The 21247-nt window shown below is 37.9% G+C and overlaps 1 protein-coding gene across 1 annotated transcript; it reads right to left on the bottom strand.

Moving 5' to 3' along the window:
* Positions 1-994: 994 nt before the first annotated feature.
* LOC104254807 (disintegrin and metalloproteinase domain-containing protein 9-like) lies at positions 995-19920 on the bottom strand. The gene is made up of 22 exons (XM_059821237.1): positions 19851-19920; positions 17056-17153; positions 15816-15892; positions 15089-15167; positions 14046-14122; positions 12247-12466; positions 11659-11724; positions 11506-11577; positions 10652-10824; positions 10070-10154; positions 8116-8237; positions 7076-7247; positions 6037-6126; positions 5308-5503; positions 5077-5182; positions 4702-4876; positions 4205-4285; positions 3475-3580; positions 2454-2586; positions 1955-2018; positions 1418-1470; positions 995-1073 (listed from the first exon to the last, which is right to left on the bottom strand). The coding sequence occupies exons 1-22, from the start codon at positions 19918-19920 to the stop codon at positions 995-997; spliced, it is 2394 nt and encodes a 797-aa protein (XP_059677220.1).
* Positions 19921-21247: the final 1327 nt, after the last annotated feature.

Genomic DNA, 21247 nt, shown 5'->3' with positions numbered 1-21247 from the left:
CACAGCTTTGTTCTTGTCAGTGAGTTTTTCTCACCATAGCAGCTGCTTTGCTATTAGTTGCTGTTTTGACAAACTGTGTAACTCCATACATTTTCTTTTAAACTGGTACTGTTTTCTAATTGTCCCAATTTAGAATGACGAAAATTATCTGTTGCTTTTGTAGTGGAATCAAGTTTCTAGCAAAAATCTCCAGCTGTAATAACCAGTAAACACTAAAACACTGGTAAGTTGTATAATGTATTTCCTGATATACCACATTTTCTGTTACAAGAGAGATGGCGTGTTTCTTTTAGACTCAGATACGTTCTCTGCAGGGTTTCTTTCCATTGCTAGTCTCCCTGTATGAGGTTACTTTATAAACTACCTGCACTGGAAAGTCACGCAGCTAGTAGGTAATGAGAGGTGGGATCCGGATCCCAGCTTTGATACGGTCGCACACTGGAGATGAGGCTGAGAGCAAGGCACAGGAACTGTCGGCCAGCCCAGCGTGCAGGGTCCGGCTGCCTTCAGCAGGTGCCAGGGAGGTCCCCGGCAGCACGCTGCTGAGGGGACGGTCTGGGAGGTAGACTGACTCCAGGCTTCCCAAGAGGTCAATCTACATTTTGACAGCAGCATATGACTAGAGGTGAATAAATTATGCCTGTAAATAACTGAATTTACTTCTCTTTGGCCTGCAAGTCAGGCTACGCTTCAGAATAGTCCTGTTCTCTGATGCTGTTACAGATTTAATCTAACAAGAGTTACTTCAGGCTTCTGATTTAAAAAAAACAAGAGGTGAGGTAGAAGAGGCACAAATACAGCCAGCAGCAATTAGCAAAATAATGGGATGTACCAAAATCTGCTTTCAGTGCCTCTTAGCATCAAGTCTTTTCCAGAGGTACGTGCTTTCAGAAGGCGTTTTGGCTGCACAAGGAGAGGACTGGAGGATTGCAATCTTTAATTTTTTTCAGACCAGTTACTGGTCAGAACTGGTTGAGGGTTCCCAAGAAACTTGTCAGACAGCTGGTCGAGGTGGGACTGCGGGTCGGTGAGGTCCTGAAGGAACTGCGGGAAACTGGGTTTGTACTGGCTGCCTGGAGTGTGGAAAACACATTTGGTGAGGTATTTCATGACTTCAGGCAATTGGTATTTCTAAACTGGTTCTTTACCATTTTTAAACAGTTGCTAGCATTTATACATATATTCTGCTCTCTCTGCTCCTCCCTCTCCCCAATAGCATTTACATGTCCCATTATGCTGTTTTTTATACAAGCAGTAAAACAGCATTTCTCCTTCAAGCATTTAATCTATTTTCTCTCACGTGATGCTGCATGAAAAATCCCCCTAAGCAGGACACGAGACATTCGGAACTTCACTTACCACGTTACAGCAATGTAAACGTAGCAAACATGTAAAGAAGGTTTTAAATACTACAAACCTTGGACCAGGGAAATGTGATACGGTAAAAAAATCAGGACTTGATGTGGCAGGCTGGAAAAGATGTCGCAAAAAATCAAATTAATAAAAACCCCAGATTTCAAAATTTGGCTAACTATTCAGTAGTAATGTTGTGGTATTTTAGAACTCATTTTCATTTCCTGTGACATTCTTCATATTCTCTTGCAACATTTTGTTCTGATAGTTTTCGTTTTATCAGAACTAGATCCACAGCCTGGCTAAGCAGTTTCTGTGGTATTTGTCCGCAGAATTCGGAGTTCAATCTTTGGCTGCTCTGCTAAGTAGCAGCCTGTTCCATCCCATAGTTTTCACAGCCTGTGTTGACCAGGCAGGCAATAAAGTTCATACTTTCCCCAACAGAAATCCTGTCTAACACATTATAAATTAAATACTGGGAAATTCAGATGGTTTCAATGTATCAAAAAGGTACGAAGTCATCAGTAACTATCTTAGAGAAAAGGCACTGTATAATTTGAATTACTCAACATGAAATAATGCAAGTATGCATCTATCTTACCTGATTATTTCTTGTGTTATGACTTGGTCTGTTATTTTGCTTTGGTTGCTGCACATTGTTATCCCTGAAATAGAAACCACGTCATCAGGCGAATCCCCATTTGGATTAGCTACCATCAGGGATGTGGTGGTTGCCAAGGGACAAGGCTACAGCTCAGAGATCTGGATTCTCTTTCTGATTCCACCCCTTCCTGGCCTTGGCAAATAATTTCAATTTGCTAAGCCCCTGTGTCCATGCAATACAGTTATCAATAACAATTAGGAAAGTGTAATGTATTTTGGGAAAAAATGCTTGAGAACTGACAGCTGGAGTATCTGGATTAAATGACCTAATAGCAGGGTACTGGCTATTAAACTAATTACTACTACTAATAGCAAGGACGTCTTGTCTTTTAGGAGGTTTGGAATTTTTATATAGATAAAGTGTCTAACTGGCTTGCTAAATTAATCTGGAGCATGCTCTCAAGTGATGAAATATGCATTTGTAGTAAGTGAAATACCTGTGTTGTCTTCTCCTTTTCCTGCAAAACTTTCTTTTTATTGCATCACGCTTAATTACTGCTAGTACAGTAACGATTACTATTGGCAACACAAGGAAGAAAAAAATAAGCAGACCATCCCGAAGTGATGTATCTAGAGAAAAAGAATTGAAATCGTGTAAAATAGTAATCTTGTTTAACCTCATATTAAAGCATTTTGTCTGCTAAAAATACGTTTCTGTTGTAAAAATGACGATCTTCAAATTATTATAGATTACAACTAGTAACTCCACTGAAATCTATAAAATGCTGTGATCAGAAAAGCAGGATTTGGCCTTATGTTATCACAAGTTCTTTCTGCCTTACCCACCCCATGTTGTATGATATACAAACTTTTTCCTTTTCCATCTATTTTTTCAAGAATTCTAAAGCAGACACATTCATTTTGTATCTGCTTACCCACAACTGATCTGCACGTCCTCTTTGTCTTCCTAAGCTATTAATAAATACAAAACATCTGCATGGTCTGTCAGTGTGAAGGCCAGCCAAATCTACTCCATTTTCCCCTTGCAGAATTTCATGGCTCTTACACGAGCCACCTGCTGCTGGCTGCATGCACCTCCTTAACCCTGCTTATTTCTGAGGCCCTTTCCACGTATAAAGGCTGCTGGTTTCATCCTCAAGCCATAGTCTTCCTCTATGACATCCATTTTATCAGAACTCTGTTTTAAATACCTAAGTAAAAATATCTAAATATCTATTTAAAACTGTAAGTTATGTATTGCTTTTAATTTCAGTAATTTAATGTATTGCTTTTTATCTCGGACAAAATAGAAGTCAAATTTTCCCTTGCACCAACTTCCTCGATGTCTGCAAACCTACGCATCAGATAATAATGTTTGTTCTTCAAGTCAGTCCATGATTACGTGTCCCATGCAGTAGAAAAAAACAGTTGAAAAGAGACTGGGAAAACCCCCTGTCATTAGTAGATTATTCTGTCAGATACTGGGGGCAGAATGAAGGCCAGTTTTCAGTATCTTACCGATGTGAGCTGGACCACTGTCAACACTGCCGCCGTAGCCTGACTCGTTACAGAACGGAGGTGCCCATCCAGAATTGCAGTGGCAGTTCCCGTTGTTGTTACACACCTACAGTCAGTACAACAGAGATTAGTCAAACAAACAACGCCTTTCTGGAAGGGGCCACTTTCAACCTCCAGTATATGTTTGGAGTTACACATTAAGAATTGCATGTGGAAACGAGAAATATTGCATAGTACTGCTCGGGAATAAGCTCTCCCCCTCCATAACATCCAAAACACTGAGTGATACTGATACCAGACGTTAATCCTCCATAGAAGTTACCCTTTGTTTTGTAATTTGCCTGCAATAGATTACAGTCCAAAAAACTTCCCAGTTTTACAACCTTTGGACTCCATTTTGATTTTTCACGGAGACATATATAAACTAGGCTGTTTATTTATGAATCACTAGGCTGTCCTTCTCAAAGGAATGTTTTCCTTTTACAATTCAACAGCTCAGTAATATTAGAAAATTCCCTAGGGAAATTCAGAAGAAATGCCTTTCAACGTTAGTGCTGAGAGGTTTACAGTATACTGGCAACATGAATTACAGATAAAAAAGTGGACTTAACTTTTAATACAGATCAGAAAAAAGCCAAAGCCATCTGGCTGGTTATTGCTTTTGTGCAGGGGTTTATATGCACCTATATCTGTCTTGTAGAAACAGGGCATGAAAACACTATCTACTCACCCCATTATCGTTACACTTCTGCTTTACATCACAGCTGTAGCCCAGGTGACTTGCATCAACACATTCAAAATCTACACAGGCCTGGAAAAAGTAATTAGTGTCTTTCAAACACAAAACTTCACAAAATCATATCCTTTTATAAATAGATTATATAAATGTATATGTTTACAAGTCTACAGCTTTTACTTAAATGTCAAGAAAAAGGGCTGATACAACATTCGGTATTTCACAATTTTATAGCTGTATTTGTCTGGGATTTTCTTAAGTATGTGAATGCATTTTGATGGAGTAATTTGAATAACTGATAATGTAGTTCACTGATTTGTAGCATCCCAAGTTTTGAAGATCTAATTAATCGTATGTGTATATCTCAAAAAGCAGATTTTTTTTTTATTATATTATGGCATACAAATAAGAGAGCTATGTAATGCTTTTGAAAGTTAAGAACTTTCCAGTTGGTGGAATGTATTCTGGAATGCTGCTGTGATTCATCTTACCTTCTTCTCTCCACAGGCTGTTCCATCATGCACTTGAGCAGGATCGGGGACATCTGATCCTAAGTCAAAGTCAGAAGACCAGCATAAAACCCCAGATGCGTTATTGACAACACTCCAAGCAGGAAGATTTTGAAGACTAAGAGATGTGCACTGGAGCTTGCCACACAGACTATGCCTGAATTGAACAAATGACACTCAGGGACAAGGTGAACATAGAAAAAACCAGTATCAGTGCAAATACACCATCCAGTCAAACTTTTTAGCTTGCATTTCAAGGAAATATTCTTTTAAATCTCATGCTCTTGAGAGTTTGTAACAGAATATATTTTTTACATTGCCGATTTTAGGCTTAGCTTTCATTTGCTGGTGACTTACTGAACAGGACATTTCTTGTACATTCCACCTCTCATTCCACAGTTTCCAAACCTATCTCCTTTAATATTCGCTTTTTCAAAGCATACATCAGGTGCTTTTCGTGCCCCTGTACAAAAAATAGTGAATCTTAGTAAGCCACTGTGCTGTCTTAAAAATATGAGAAAGAAAAAGAAAAATCGGAAATGTCTATTAGGAGACTACAAGTCTTTTTACATTGAATTATAAACATACCTTTTCCATATATAGATTCACATTGTGAATCAAAACTCTGGCATACTCCATAGTAGCAATATGCCTTCATGTTGTCGCATGGGTAACCATTCATGATATAAACGTCATCTGGACAGTAGGCATTGCTTCCATTGCAGTATTCAGGTAGATCACAGAAATCCATTTTCGATCTGCACTCTGCTCCTGCCACTTTAAACTAGAACCAGAGAGGAATGCCACCCTACTTTTATTTTGCAAAAGCAGACGTTCCAACATGAAACAATGACAACTGAGAACCTTTTGTGATTTTAAGGAAGACAAAATAGTTTTTCAGATCAGTATCTAACAAATATCCAAAACTTCCCTCAGTTTCATATGGTGCAGCTATAAAGTTTATGAGCTCTGCTGGCAGAGGACTAGGGTAGATCGTACAAATGCATACACAAGTACAAATGAAAAAGCAGTCGGCTATCATAGACTTTGGAGAAGCTTGGTGTTGCGTAATGGAGATGACTCCTACTGAGTCCCCTGATTGCTCCTGCCTCCTACAAGGGATAACGCAGAGATGACATTCCATTTCTAAGCTACTGGCTGGGAGTCACTAGACAGAAATTCTCTGCTTACGTGCTCTCTACTGGTGAATGTAGTTTGATAATGTGAAAATATGTCAAGAGTACTACAATAGCTCTTCGCAAACATTAAAAAATACTAGTAATTAGTATCAATTTAGCTTAATAAATCATAACCTACCTTGCAATTTTTGCAGCACAGTCCTTGAGCACACTGTGATCCAGGCGTGAGTTTGCAGGTTGCAGCATCACAACAAGGGTTAGTACATTCCTGAAGAGCAGCCATGGACAAGGGGACACAATGTTTTTACCTCCCTATATAGCTAGGAAAGCACATCACCAAACCAAGTGCACAGACAAACCAAACCTTAAATACACTGTCTCTCTTGCATGTTCTGAGGTTGACATTATACCGTTTGGCTGTATTTTTTTACTACAAGTCATCAGAAAAACATCTGTTTTGATGTGTTATGGTCCAGGGGTATAGGACAGGTTTACACTTTAAATGGACACTAGAAGAAGCCCAACACTTTGGTTTTTAAATAACAGCTCTTATCACCCCTTCCCCCACCATATTTTCCCACTACACTAGCAGTTTGATGTAGAGAAATGTGGGTATCTTTTCATGATGTAGAAGGCGGCCTATACAATGGAACCAGGGTTTGCAGACAGCCTTTCAATTTATTGGTGTCTTTTTTGAGACACCTATTTTCTAAAGAACAAGTCAATATATCCCATTCATTGAGGGACATTTTGACAATGCAGATATGACCAACAAAGGAATTTTGTTGTGGGCTAAGCTTAAGGATTACAGTTAGGAGACCTGTTAGTGCTCTATAGATAAGCAGTCTCTCTTACGTAACAGAAATATCCATGTTGCTAAAACCAGCACAAAACCCAGCGGCGTTTCCACACACTCGGCACTGAAATGCACTTCTTTCTTAAGCATTGGCTCAAAGTTCTGTGAAGTCCAGTAACCCCTAACTGAGTTCATATCAAAATCAAAGTATGATTGTAGGCTTTTTCTAAAATTTGTCTTCATATTGCTTTCAAAAATGTAAATTTACAAGGAAAACTCCTCAGGTTTTAATGCAAATCAGGTATACCAAAAGGCCAGTATTTTACAACAAATAACAATATAATATAATATAATATAATATAATATAATATAATGTAATGTAATGTAATATACAAGTATCCAGTTGAATTTCATTCATTACCTGCGGTTTGCCACAGTCGCATTCTTCATTGTTATCAACCACATTATTACCACAGACAGGTTCTTTGTAAATATTACTTGTTTTGGGAGGATTTCTAAGGCAGTTTCCTCCTCCATTCAGAATAAGCTTCTCAAAATCATCAGCACTGCAGGTGCTGAAATTCCTGGATCCACTGGAAAGCATAATATTTTTTTTTATTATAAATATTTTGCTTACAGGAAAATATACAGCTGAAGCCCTTAAAATATTGTCAATCTCTAATAAATACCATGTTTCATAACGTTAGGAGATCATGAGATACTTCATTTTTGCTTTATTTTGCATTAGAGTACAGTACTAGAAGATAAAAATACTATGTATAACATAAATGCAAGTACTTCAGCAGCCAAAGAGACCATCAGATTATCCATTCTGGTGTCCTATATAAAAAAGGCCTTAGAAATTCCTTGTCTGTAATGAGTCTAAAAATGCTTGATTAAAAAGTGCTTTCCAGACAGACATTCACCTTAACTTGGAGTCCCTAAAAACTCAGGAATGCATCTTCTTATAGTAGTTTTGTCCAGTGTTCAATTACCCAGATTTATTAATACAAATGTGGATAGATAAAATAATACGATCTTTTTCTCTTAAGGGGAAGCCAAAGAACAAATGTACTGAAACAAACATAGGCCTAGAGGTTTTGTTTAAATTAACTATTATGAGAATCTGTGCGAAGGATGCATGTTTGCACAAACCCAGTAAAGCATTCTCAGCAGGGGAAAAAAAAAGCAACACAATATCATTAAAAAAAAAATTAAGAAAATACAAGTAAGTTTTTAGGAATGCTACAAATAAAGAATGATTGGATTGGAAAACAGGTAACATTTCAAATAAACTAAAATGTTGTAAAGACCTAAGTCAGTGAATTCACCTCTGTGATTAAACGTTTCAAACAACTCCCCATTCACAAAAGTTCAAGATTCATGGGAGTTTCACAGCGTATAAGGCATAGTCACTGCAGATAAATAACAATTATTAAAATAAAATACTGGAAATCTTACTTATCTGTGCTGTGCATAATATAGGATGCAGGACACCTTTTATCGTCATGTTTCATTCCGAGATTATGCCCCAATTCATGTGCAACTACTGTAGCATGACGTAACACATTGTTATGATTCAACTAATAAAGAGAATCAGTGTTAAAAAAAATTGTGAAACTAAAGAAAATACTATGTTTCTACCTACTGTTTTATTCAAGCCACAAGTCTCTCAGAGACTATGAAGAGAGAATACTAAATTGTATTGCAAAGTGAAAGCAGCAAGAACAGACAATTTGTCACTTTTTATTTTCAGATAGGGCCAGATTCTGCCACTCTTTCTATTCCTTCCATTAGGATCATATTCTGAGTAATAACACAGTTAACCAGTGTGACAGTGTGCTCTCCCCTTCCCAACCTGACCTTTTCCTGTAACCCCGCTCAAGCGATAACCACCAGCAGCAGTCGTGATGGATGCATTCGGCTCAGAGTGGATTTGGGGAGACAGATAACAACACAATAGCCAAGTGCTAATTTATGGCAATGCGTCCACCTAACCACAGTGCTGGTCAATGTCCAACTCAAGCCAGACTTGGAAGAAACTAAAATCTGTCGTCAGTATGTAAACATGACTACGAGTCAATCGTCTTACCCCCATAACTAGTGAGCAGCCCAAGAGCCCTTTGAGCTCTCCTGCACAGCAGCGGGCTGCACACCAGGATCTCCCCTTGAATAGGGGCGCCTCTCAAGGTTACTCCTCGAGGTTGAGAGATTCCTTCCACAACAGATTCTTGGTAAATGACTAATTGCATGCTGAAACTTTGAAACCTAAGCTAAGTGACATAAAGGATTGATTGCGCATATATAATCCTTTAGACATAAACTATTGACCAGGTCTGGGACTAAGTCTGGATCCAGCTGCACCTAGACTCTTCTCTGAGGAGTTTGGAACGCAAGGGGGTCCTTTCTGAGCCTCATGACTCAATGGGAGGGTCTCCCTGACAGTTTTGTCTGACCCTGTCCTCTATGCAGTAAATAATCAAGTGTACCTTGCCATCAAATCTTGTTAAACCACTGTCGCATTTACTATTGAACATTGTTAACTCACTATTTTATATCAATAAAATATATTGTTGCTTCTCTCCTGCGAGTGAAGTGCACTCTCTCTCACTCCATCCGCGACAACCAGTCATGACACTGATTTCAATGGAGTCTTCAATGACAAATGTACTGTTAAAGAACAGAATCTGCTTCTGAGATTGTCCATGATGTTGTGGCATCCATATTTTAAGGACAGGAACCTGTGGAGATACTGGTTCTGCCCCCAGGGTGAAGGAGAAAAAAATAGTTTCTTACTAATTTTGCCAAATTTAAAAGTTTTGCCTCTTAACAGCTTTATTGTGGGGAATTCCCAACACTTGAGAATATAGTGCATTATGTTCACTGTCTATCCATGTAAAGAGTTGAAAAATATACATTATTTTGCAGCTGCATTCCCATCCCAAAGACACTGGGGTTATGAACTTGAATGGTATGAGGATGGGCTTTTCTTATGCAACCTTGAGCTAGATGAATTACAAAAGGTGATAAAAAAATTGTTTCAGGACTAAATCAGCCAGGTGGACTGGAAGTGATGAAGAAAGAAATTGGGAAATGCTTTTTTGGGGTTTTTTTAATATGTAAGTATAAAAATATGCACAAATCTTTACATAAGAAACCCAATGAAAGAAACCATACAACCAAATAGGTCAACAAAGTGCACATTATTTATGAGGATGTTCTGGAAGGTACCCCTGTGGAAGCAATGTCTGGCAATAGCAGTGTCTACAGCTCTGGGTTTTGTAAATGCACAGGGGAAAGCCTTCAATTGTTCAGGTACCTCTTTATCCCACACATCTAGGATAGTTTAGCAGCTAGTGATTGCTTTCTTCCATTGTGCTAGTTTCTTCCATTAACCACAACATTATGTACTTACAGTGCTGATTGACCCTCCCAGGACTTGCGAGCAGACAGTACCCACAAAAGCCATTCCAATGGATCCACCATAAGAACTTCTCCCTCTGCAACAAAAGCAGTTTGAAGGTGTTGAAAGAGGGGCTGAGACTTCACAATTTCTACTAAAAGACACTGATGAATTTGAAACAAATATTGCACAACAAAATTTGGTCTTCTTGATGTCAAGAAGAAATTTATCACCATATCAGGGTTTCACTGTAATTAATAATGAATATCTGAATAATATAGCTTGAAAAGAATGATCAATCACCTAAGTCTGCTGTGTCAGTACTTCTGAGTTCACAGAATCACAGAATGGTTGAGGTTGGAAGGGACCTCTGGAGGTCATCTGGTCCAAGCCCCTGCTCAAGCAGAGCTACCTAGAGCCACCTAGAGCTGATTAACTATAAAGAATTCATTATAGTTTCATTTTCCAGGTTAAAAGAGTTTGGAAGTTGAGTGATTTTACTCCAGTTATATTTTCATTCATATACAAACCCCAAATCATATACATTATCAACACTGGCAGTGTGGCTAGTTTTTCCACTGAATGAAAACTTACATTATGAGATGGCTAACATCACTTCTTGATCGTTTAAGGAGATCTTTCTGTCTCCAGGAAACGAATCTACTCAGTACATCTCCAGCTGAACCATCCATTACAGGTATGTGGTTTGTATCTGTCCAGATCTCTAATCCAACCAAAACAATCTGGATGTTTAATGCTCTATACATCTGAAAAAAACATAGTAATTACTGTCCATCAGTCTGTTCCAACTGAATTATGAAAGCTTACACCACTGCTAATGAATAAACAAGCTGAACATAGTGACTGAGACATAACTTTAGTTTCTTTGAAACTAAATGTATTTACATTTATAAACTAAAATATATTTATAAATCATAAATAAAATATTTATATTTATACTGTAAAACTAAATAAGGAAAGAATATATGACTGAAGGCAATCTACTTCATGAAGGTCCCTAAAACATATCTTTCAGTTGGAGAAGTTGGAAGGACTATGTTCATTCATTTCCTTAGCTAATTGTCTTGAGGAGAAACTGGGAACAGATGATCAGAGAGCTTATGGAATTGTTCACAGTGCTGACAGTTTGCTTGATAAAAAACTACAAACACGAGAAATACTTGTCCTGGAAATGTAATAGGTACTGGAGACCTCACGTTCCTGGAGCAGTCAAAGTGTAGGAGCACACAGAAGTGGTTTAAAAACATCTTGCATCTCTCCCCTTGCTTGCACCTCTACAAGACTTGTGCATAGATTCATTATGTGCCTTAAATGTGTTACAAATACCCGTAGGGCTTCCAAATACAGTTTCAGAACTGCATTAGCTGTTTTTTTGAAAACTACGATAGAGTAGAAACTACTGAATCTAGGCAACTTATCTGACCTACCCCATCAACATAATTAATCAGCTCAACTGTTTCCTTTTGCACTGCAGCAGGATCAGAATTCTTCAGCAAAAACTGTAAAACACCATATGAGAATGTCAGAGAAAAAAATTAATGCATTAATATAATGTATTTAGCATTGGATGAAATCATTACCCTGTTGTTATCCACAACCATAAATAATTCCACATAGCTCTTCTGTGGCAAGACAGCTCGCTTCTTCTGCAAATTAGAAAGCACAAGAAGTTAACATAATGAGTTCAAGGTTTTTCACTTACGTTTCTCATGATTTTAATGTCACGTATTTATAAAGCAATGATGCATTTTTCTAATGTGTCCTCAAAAGTCAATTTGCCTTAGATTTCCATGTAAATATCTGCATGTCAGTAATTCGTATCTGGTCAGACACTGGGATGCACGAGCTGAATGGCAGCTTCACGCCTTTCACATCATACCCACAATTATCGTGGGCAGAGCTGTGCTCTTCTCCTAAAGGATTGCTTCAGGCTCTCTTTAATTCCCATTGTGCTGTTCTTCTGTTTCAGGATTTCCTTAGCAGTACTCCCACCAGTCTGGGGTCCATGAAAATGAAGGCAACAAGGAAGTGGCCTGCCAGACCAAACCCAAACCCACCTGCAATGATACCATGCCAAAGCAAGAGCTCTGGAGACCCTTGGCTGCTTGAACAGGCTGAGGAGATGGCTTGGACTACAGCTCTCAAGAGAGAAACAGAAAGGTATTTACCCTCAAAAGCTTTTCCCTGCTAGAGGTACTGTTTGATAAAAACGCGTATTTCACAGACTGCTTCACAAACATCATCTCGTGATGAAGGCTGCCATTCGGCACACCACATTGGAAGGGGATATCCTGCATATCTTCTAACTGGTAAAACACGTGTTCAAATGTGCTGGATGTGTTGAGCGGCTCCATTCCATACCATTTGCCACCAACGTAGAGAATTCCTCTAATAATCATAAAAGAATGAAAAATTATTCCACAATTTTTCCCTTGTGGTTATGACTAGGTGAGTGAATGACAGCTGGATACTTAAAAACTAGAATTGTTCATACCATGGTGTTGAAATAAATTACTATCTTATATTATCTTAATATAGGGGGTAAGTTCAAATGCCTAACAGGATCTCAAAAGACAAAACAGAACTTATTTTAGATACTCGATCGTACACAAGTGTGGGCTCCTTTAATTGGTTAGCAGGAAAGCCAAATTGTTACTAAATGAGTCTGGATTGTGGGTACAGAGCTGATGCAAAGGGTCTCTTTTAGTCCTTATCTCTAGACTCATTCCTAGCCCCATGCAGCTAAAGTAGCCTAGCATTTTAGAAAGATATCTTCTAAGACAGGAAGAGAGGCTAAAAGCAATCACCAGGGTGTTTATGGGGGCAACAGCAGCTAAGCATAAAGATATTGCATTTGTCCATGGCTCAGAAACACCCAATACGTGCCCATTTGCTGTACCAGAATCTTTCAGAAGCCTATTATCTTGTTCTCCAGAATCTCAAAACTATATTTAGAACAAGAATTCTCTAGTTAATATCTTGTGAAAGAAGATCCTCAAAAATGTGAGTACAAGGTAACCGAAGGATTTGCGTCTGTGTAAGTTTGCAGAACAGCCAAAATGAAATATCTGTTCTGCGTAGTGAGATCCAGCGTTACCTGAAATACCAGTATGTTGACCGTTTTATTCTTCACCTAAAGAGATGCCAGGAAATGTCATTATTTATTGTGAGTGGCATCTCACTGTGAGACTATACATGAAAAATATGTGGGTGAACTTTATCCCATTTGCCTCTTCCTGCTTGTGAAAAAAACATCAAACTGAACAAGGCTACTACAACCGACAAATATATCCAAAGCCCAGCTAAAGAGCCAAGCTTAGTGAACCCAGGGGAGCATGGACACGCTCTAAGCACGTTCTGAATATCTGCACAATTTGCTGTGCATGCCATCTCATTTTGCCAACTCACACAGACTGATTCTGCGGGGAGAACACCACAATCTTCTATGCATTATTCTGGCCCCTTTATGTTTCTCAAATAAATGTAATTTTCTTGTATTTGAAACACAAAAACATTGTTTCAAATTTGGTCAAAACTTTTTCCACAGAAATGGTTTTTCTTTTGAAACATGTCCATTTGTAAGAGAATTGTTTGCAGGAGTGTGTTAAGTTTAGCAAAAGCTTCATCAGCGTTTCTTCTAGAGAGGTACCTCTGGTCAAGACATTCACATCAAGTAATAGAGGCCCCAGTTCATGCCCATGTTCTGTTTATATTTGGATTATGCTCTCTCTCATGTAATCTTTTTCTGTGAAGGAATTTTGGAAAAGGGGAAAAAAGTGGTAGTTGAGGGAAGATATAAAACCTCTAAAGAGTTTCAGCTTCATCAAAAGGCGAAATAGAAAAAAAAAATTGCAAGATAGGATGGTGTTTTCTCTCCAACTGTATGATGAATAGCAATTGTTTTTTTACTGTTTTACTTTGGTACTGCACAGTGAGTTATCCTGAAGTAAAAAGCAAGAGGTAATACCTAAGGCCATCGCATGTGCTAAGAGCAAGCACTGAGTCAGCAATTCCTTCAACAGTGCCATGGTAATAACAGTGTGTCTGAAATGCAACAAAACCACATAATTAATAACAAAATAAGGTTGTTACCTTCAAATGCAAACTCATTTCCTAACCAACCTTTTTATTTGCATGACATTAAGGCTGGCTGTTACAAATTTACGGAGTTCCCTATTCTAAAAGTAATCCCAGCCGCCTTGGAGTAAAATGTTACTGGACAGGAGTAGCTACAATAGCATTTGCTCCCTTGGTTCTAGAAAACAACCAGCTTTTTAGTTTAACCCATCACCATCTTTTAGCAAAATCTTTTAATCTACATTGCTTATCTTGTTCTTAAAGAGATCCCTCTCAAAGGCTGCTCTCTCTCCCATGCACAAAGCACCCAATTAAGTCTCACTGAGCTTACATGCAGTGGAAAGTTGAAATTAAATGCAAAAGCATTTGTAAGGTTTGGTTGATTCAGGACCTCAAAACTATAGAGCTTTGATGCTGCTGTTGTATCTTTAATTGCATACTATGCAAAGGTGACCTAATGAGGTAGCTCAAATTCAGTCTTGGCATGATGTCCTAGCATCTCCTTTCACACCTCAGAAAACAGTGATGCTGTATCACCATAAACTGCCCACTCCCTCATAAGACATAGAACCTTATGTTTTGTGTCAGTGGTAACTGTTAAACAGAAATGCTACTAATGTGAAAATTCACAAAAGCCTCTTTCCCAGCAAATAGATTTTTCTTCTGTAGCTATTTTATGTGCATCAATTGCATTTTTCCCTCCACTGCCAAAAATGTGAGCAATTTTCTCTGTCCTATTATAGAGATACAAAGACACTGAGAATTAATAGTTGTGCATTCACTTTTGCGTTGAACATATATTTAGAAGCATACACATCCTTGTTGTCATCCTCAGTTCTATCAAATTGTTAGTATGGCTTCAATTCATAAAGCTTGGCCTACCTGGTTTGAGGAAACTCTTACACAAAAGGGGAATTTTATTATGTACAATACCTTGTTTTTTGATTGTATTGCCTCCAGTTTCCCATCTTCCCCATATGTATAAAGCATAAAGTCTTCGCTAACAAGCTTTCTGTAAACAAAAATAAACTACTGCTCTTTTAACAGTCTAGAAAGCAAGCAATAAGTCAAGAATCCTATTAAGTACTACATGCTGTTAGCAGCACACTCATGCTAAATTATTATTAAAATCCACGGACATGAAAAAAAATACCTCAAAAATTAGCTGCATTATTTGGAAAATGTTATTTTGAAATATTTTAACTAAAATATCCACAGAGTAGGATCTGAACAGGCTATGTTATATCAGGGCCTGGACTATTACAGGCTCAGGAATGAGGAACAACAGTAACAGACAAATTTCTTCAAGTACAACACCACTAACAACCCTCCCCTCCCTGCTAGGAAAGAACTAATTTTTAACTGAATTCTGATTTTCCATAAGGTTTTCCTGAAATCTACTATCTTGTAGTGCTAATAAAAGAATAATCAAAATAAATTTCTGCACAACTAGAAAAAATATTATTCCCTTCTATTTGCAAGCTAGTACCGTAACAGAGATGCTACTTAACAGTCATTTTGTAATTACTACAGTCTGCCATTTAAATGATTTCTTCTGAATTTTTTCAGTATAAAAATACTTTTCTGTAGTTTTATACTCTGCATACTATATGCAACTAAATCCGTGGATGGAATGATTTCTTAGAACACTATCACATACTTATTTTTCTTCAGTTTTAAGAGGTATGTTCCATTTCTGGTTTTAATTGAGTAAGAAAGATTGTCATCTGAATGCTCCTGAAAACAGAACAAAAGATATCACTGAATTAGGTGATTTTCTAGTCAGTTGTGTCAGTTCCATGTTTTCTTTGACAAGAGAAGTCCAACTACTGTATATGTCTTAAGTATTTACCAGATTTACAAAACACACATTCCTGACCCTCACCCCTTTCAAACTCTCACCAGCACATTCTACATTCTTTCCTATGGAAAGTTTAAATTCTACTGAGCTATGAATTTTCATGTAGAAGACAGAATGAAAAAGTACACCAACTACACAGGAAATTAAATATGTCTGCCATTAGAGATTTGTAGAGGGAATGTAAAAAATACACTCTACAAAAAAAAGAAAATTTAAAACTTGAGCTATTAAAAGAACAAAAAAAAGGGTGTTAGTACAGCTAAACCTAGACTACCACGCTATAGCTCTATGGTCCTCAGACGCTAGTGGAGAGGAGGTAGATACAGCTTGGATGAAGGCGGCCAGACTTGGTTCCCCAAGAAGGGCATAGCGCATGTATGCACTCTTTGCCCAACTACCACATCACATTTTGTGACACTCCTTATGTAAATCATCGGCAGCTGGATGAACGACTCACAGATTCTTCCTTCCTTAATCAGTTTGCACAAAGATGACTAATGCTATTTCATTAACAGTTACTTCAGTAGTGGAACTCGATATCTGGAACAAAGCTAAGTTACCTCAGAATGGAAGAATTAAGGCTCAGATCTTTCTCTTTTAACTCATTCATTTAACCTGTGCGACTCTTTCTACAAAGTGAGCATCAGCCCTTTAGGTGCTGTGTGGTTGAAATCCTCTGGTTATCCAAAGACAAGGTACAATAGGCAAAAGAACATATACAGCATGGACGTCAGTTCAAGTTCGAGTTCAACATCTAATCTGACTTAGAGGAAATTGAAATATTCTTCATGTTCCTCCCCACTTCTGTCTTACAAGGCTGTTAACAGGACTAGAAGTTGGAAAGGTGTTAATCACAGACCTTTGTGGCAACAAATTTACTCAAAACTAGTTGAAAACACTAGGAATCTGAAGAGATAATGCAGGGCACATCTCTTCACAAAAATAATACGTATATACCATACATTGTGTGTGTGCAATATAGGACAGTGTTGTAAAAAACAGCAACATCAGAAGAAAAAACTCAGATAGGATAACAAACCTCGTGAAAAAATGGGTGATGTTTCTCTCTGCCTGTCAGACTTCGAGGAATAATTATTTCTAATGTAGAAAGTCTGGATGTCTGTTCAGAAGATACACCTAAAAATAAAGTTTGACATTTCTAAAGAATCAGAAAGGATAAGTTATACATTATCCAGCACAGGACCCAACTGCCCATGCTTAGTTTGGTCTATTCTGTCTTTGCCAGAGTTCTTGGGTTATGCTGGGAAAGCCACAGAAATCAACGTTTTCCTTCATGGCCAATGTACTCTGACTGTTTAAACTAAATATATGTGGCCTCATATATTTATTTTCAACATAGAGATATATTTTCAACATGCAGAAATGCTGTTTTGACTGTATTCAAGGTTAATGACTACACCACCCCAAACACAACTGATATAAAGTGTTAAAACCTGCAAATTCAAGCAAAAGTTTTCTTAAACTGGATGTCCAAAACTAGCTGGCAATCTTGGCTTTAACTCTTAGTCTTAGTTACTTACATTATAACTGGGATAATAAATTTTGGTCATTCCTTCACATAGACATTATCAAAACAAATTAACTACTGTTTGAAAAAACAAAACAAACCCCTCAACCGATATGACAGTAACATCACAGAAAATCCCAAGAACAAGAAAAATTAAAAAAAACCCCAACCCTCCTGTATTCAGTGCATACTTTGATGAGGACATAGTTTAGGAATGGTCAAACTGATTTAAAAAAAGGTCACCAGATTAAAACTGGGGTCTTCTGGAGCATGCAAAGAAAAACTATCAAATGATTTAAACACAATCTTAATTCTCACATATTCGAACCTGGATTATTAACTTTGCAACTTTGTCTATAATTTTTTAAACATTTTTTCTTCCATGACCTACACGTTTAACCTGATGTACCGCAGACAATTTATGCAGCTACCTTCTCTGTCCACCCATCTGTCCCCTCACAATAATTTTTGAAGTAGCGGGCCAGTTAAAATCAACTGTGCAAGAGCTGCTAACATCTCAAATAGAATTAAGTTCCTTCACACTTTGTGAAATCACCTCGTTGGCGCCAGGAAAACTATGCTGATCCGTAAATCTACAGCAGGGCCCTCTAAGAGTGGCTGATGGTATATAGCACAATGATTTTGAATGGTGGAGCCAACTTTGCCAGGATGTTTCAGAACTTGCTAGGCAGAGACTTGGAGAAAGTTGTATCTCCAGAAGACTAAATTCAGTCCCTAAATACTCTGGAGAATGTTTTTGACTGGTTACAGTGCCATTTGCTGTGGTCTCGCCTTCTAGCTACTGTTAGGTCCTGCACTTGCTCATCTTCTCCCTCCTGCTCACATCTCTAGTCTTTCTGTCCTTTCCTTGATTAAATCAACTCCTTCAGCCCTCTCCTTTCGTTTAAATCCTTTTACTCCTACTTCTTTCCCCATTGCCCTGAATGAGGAATACTTATAGTTGTCCTCTGGATATAATTCTGCAGCTGCTGTGTCCATAATCTTTGCTCACCACACTGCCTCCTGCCATTGCCTAACACTGTGTTTTGTTTGTTCCAGTGACAGTCAAACCTTTGTAAAAGGTTTGTAGCCTTTTACACTGTATCAGAATTATCTCCAGAACATCATGCTAATGCAGAAAGCTAAAGATAAGAAGTCTGCCGAGTATCTGGTTTCAGGTAAACGGTTTTATAAAGACAAAAACAATCTCCAGTGACTTTTTTAAAAATTGGCTGAACTTGAATTCATCTTCCTCTGCCCTGTCTGCTCATCAGTCTGGTTTGAGTATTCACTTTGGTTAACAGAGACACAAACATTGCTTTTAAACAGGTTACAGAATCAACAATAACATGGGTTTTAATAACAAAAGTGTTAATTTTTCTTTTATAAGGAAACAAAAAGATTTCTTCTCATTTATAGTAGCACAAAGTCACCCTCAGCCTCCTACGTTTCTGTTAAAGGAATTCATAATTGCAAAGAAGCCACAGAATCACCCATTCAAAGCAAGAAGGAGGATTCTTCAGTGTAATGATGATCTCTAACTATTCGATAACATCAGGATTTTTAAAAGCTAGGTGCAGGTTTAACATTAAAGACTGCCACTGCAATCAAAATGTGGAAGTTGCTATTAGCAAACAGGTCTGCAAAGAATATCGGCACTCGATATCTACTTCTGACTTTGCTCTTCACCTCTGATAATCTTATTGTCTGAACCACAAAAACCATTCTGTTTCATGAGTTAAGTGTATGTTGAACTAACAGTGGAAATGCAGTTCTAACAATGTAAATTTCGACATCTGAAAGCAGGAAACCATCTTTAATGCATGTCATAAAAATATCACTTCTAAGAAATATTTCAGGTGTTACATCTAAATCTAAAATCTGAAGCCAAACCATAAATGGAAATGAATTAAGGAAGAACTAAAACAAAACTGTAGGAATTCCCCTCACATTAATGAAGAGTGAAATCTTTTTCTCCAGTCTCTACTGTTGCTGAGACCGACAGTAACTGCAGTTGTCACAACCAGTGTCCTGTATGGAAGATGATGTATTTACATACCTACTACATCCTGGAGAAAAAAAAAATCAACACAAAGAGCTCAACTATAAAAAGCTTCAACCTGTAATATTTTCCAGACACTTCTTTTCTTGAGCAAGATTTTCTCAATTAGCAGGTCAGCTAATAGCCTAACACCTGGGGAGAGCGGTGACTCGATTTGAAAGGTGTGCATCATTACGATCAGGACCGGAAAGTACAAGAAAACTTGGAGAAACTTTCTGAATACATAACAAAACTGAAAGCTTACCTTTTATCCAAAAAGGTTTTCCAGTTAAAGTTAGTCCAAAAGTGAACAAAAATAGGCTGTGTTTTAACATCACGAGACTTCCTGGAGAAACTACTACAGTATCTGAGCAGACACTGTGTACCTGGCTGTTAGCTGCTCTACACAGGAGAACTAGAAGAACGAGAACCGTCTGCTCCGAAGGTAAACAACAGAAAAAGTACTCCGATACTTCATCTCTTCTAAGGAAATGGGAAGTAAAATTTAATCCATTAGGCTTGCAAAAAAACTGGTTAGTCAGCTTAACGCAAATAAAAAGCAGCACATTCTTAAATGCTGATTGGAGAAAGAGCACTAACCCATGCCAGGATCAAACTGGCTTATTCTAAAGGACTTTGACACCACAGTGAGATCATATGAGATTAGAAACATAAAATACTGCTACCAATGGATACAACTTTTAGGATGTTTATACTGGCTACTGTCAGCTTGGTAAAAAACTCCAGTATAAAACAATCTACTTTCAGAAATTTCAGCTTGTTCTTTGTTTTCCATTTTTTCATCTTTACTTTAAAAATACCAAAAATACAATGCATATGAACACATGGAAATCCCACAAACACACAGAAATCCCCAGAACAGGGATTTTACCCAGTCCCTTCTATGTTAAAAATAATTCTCCTCACCAAAAGTCTGTAGTTTTGTGCAGCTCATCGCTCTTTCAGGATCAGAATAATCTTCCAAGGCACCATGCAACCACATTGTCACCAAAAGCAGAAAATAAACGTTTCTAAAACTGGATGAATTTGCAACGCATTTCAGAAGTATCAAGCACATTTAGAAACTCAAAAAAGGAGACTGATACAACAGTTTTTATACTAAAACATTTACATTAATTAATTTTAATTAATTAATTAAAACAGAGCAAATCCATTTTTTCTGTTGCTAGTAAATCACATAAACCCATGGCCTAAGTGGGAAAAAAGCAGAGATGCCCACTGCATTTGTAATATTAGCTTGTACCAAGCCTGTTCAAGTCCGTCTTCCTATTTTCACAGACGTAATAAACGCTCCTCAGCCGAGCACGAAGCCGAAGAACTCGATATCCGCGTTCCCTGGGTTTACGTCTGTACCGCAGTGTCAGGAGCACCTTTCCCCGACTCCAGAAGCTGGGACCCTACTGAAAATTAAATGAACCCAATCTTTTATTTATAGTCTCTCTCCTATGTGGTACACTATTAGCATGCAACTCGGGAGAGAGAATTCCGTCGCTCCAAATTTTACTGTTTTATCAACTTCCGTAGCACTGACATACTTTTAAAGCTTTTCAACCCCTCCGACAGAGCTTTATTTTATTAGAAAAAGGACTAACACTGGCATTTGCCCACGCTGTGGGTGTTATTTCGACGAGACCGCCCAGG

This window comes from Gavia stellata, chromosome 9 (assembly GCF_030936135.1).
Source record: "Gavia stellata isolate bGavSte3 chromosome 9, bGavSte3.hap2, whole genome shotgun sequence".
NCBI classification, from domain to species: domain Eukaryota; kingdom Metazoa; phylum Chordata; class Aves; order Gaviiformes; family Gaviidae; genus Gavia; species Gavia stellata.
The sequence above is the reverse complement of the archived record's forward strand: the minus strand, read 5'-3'. Positions and strand labels throughout refer to the sequence as shown.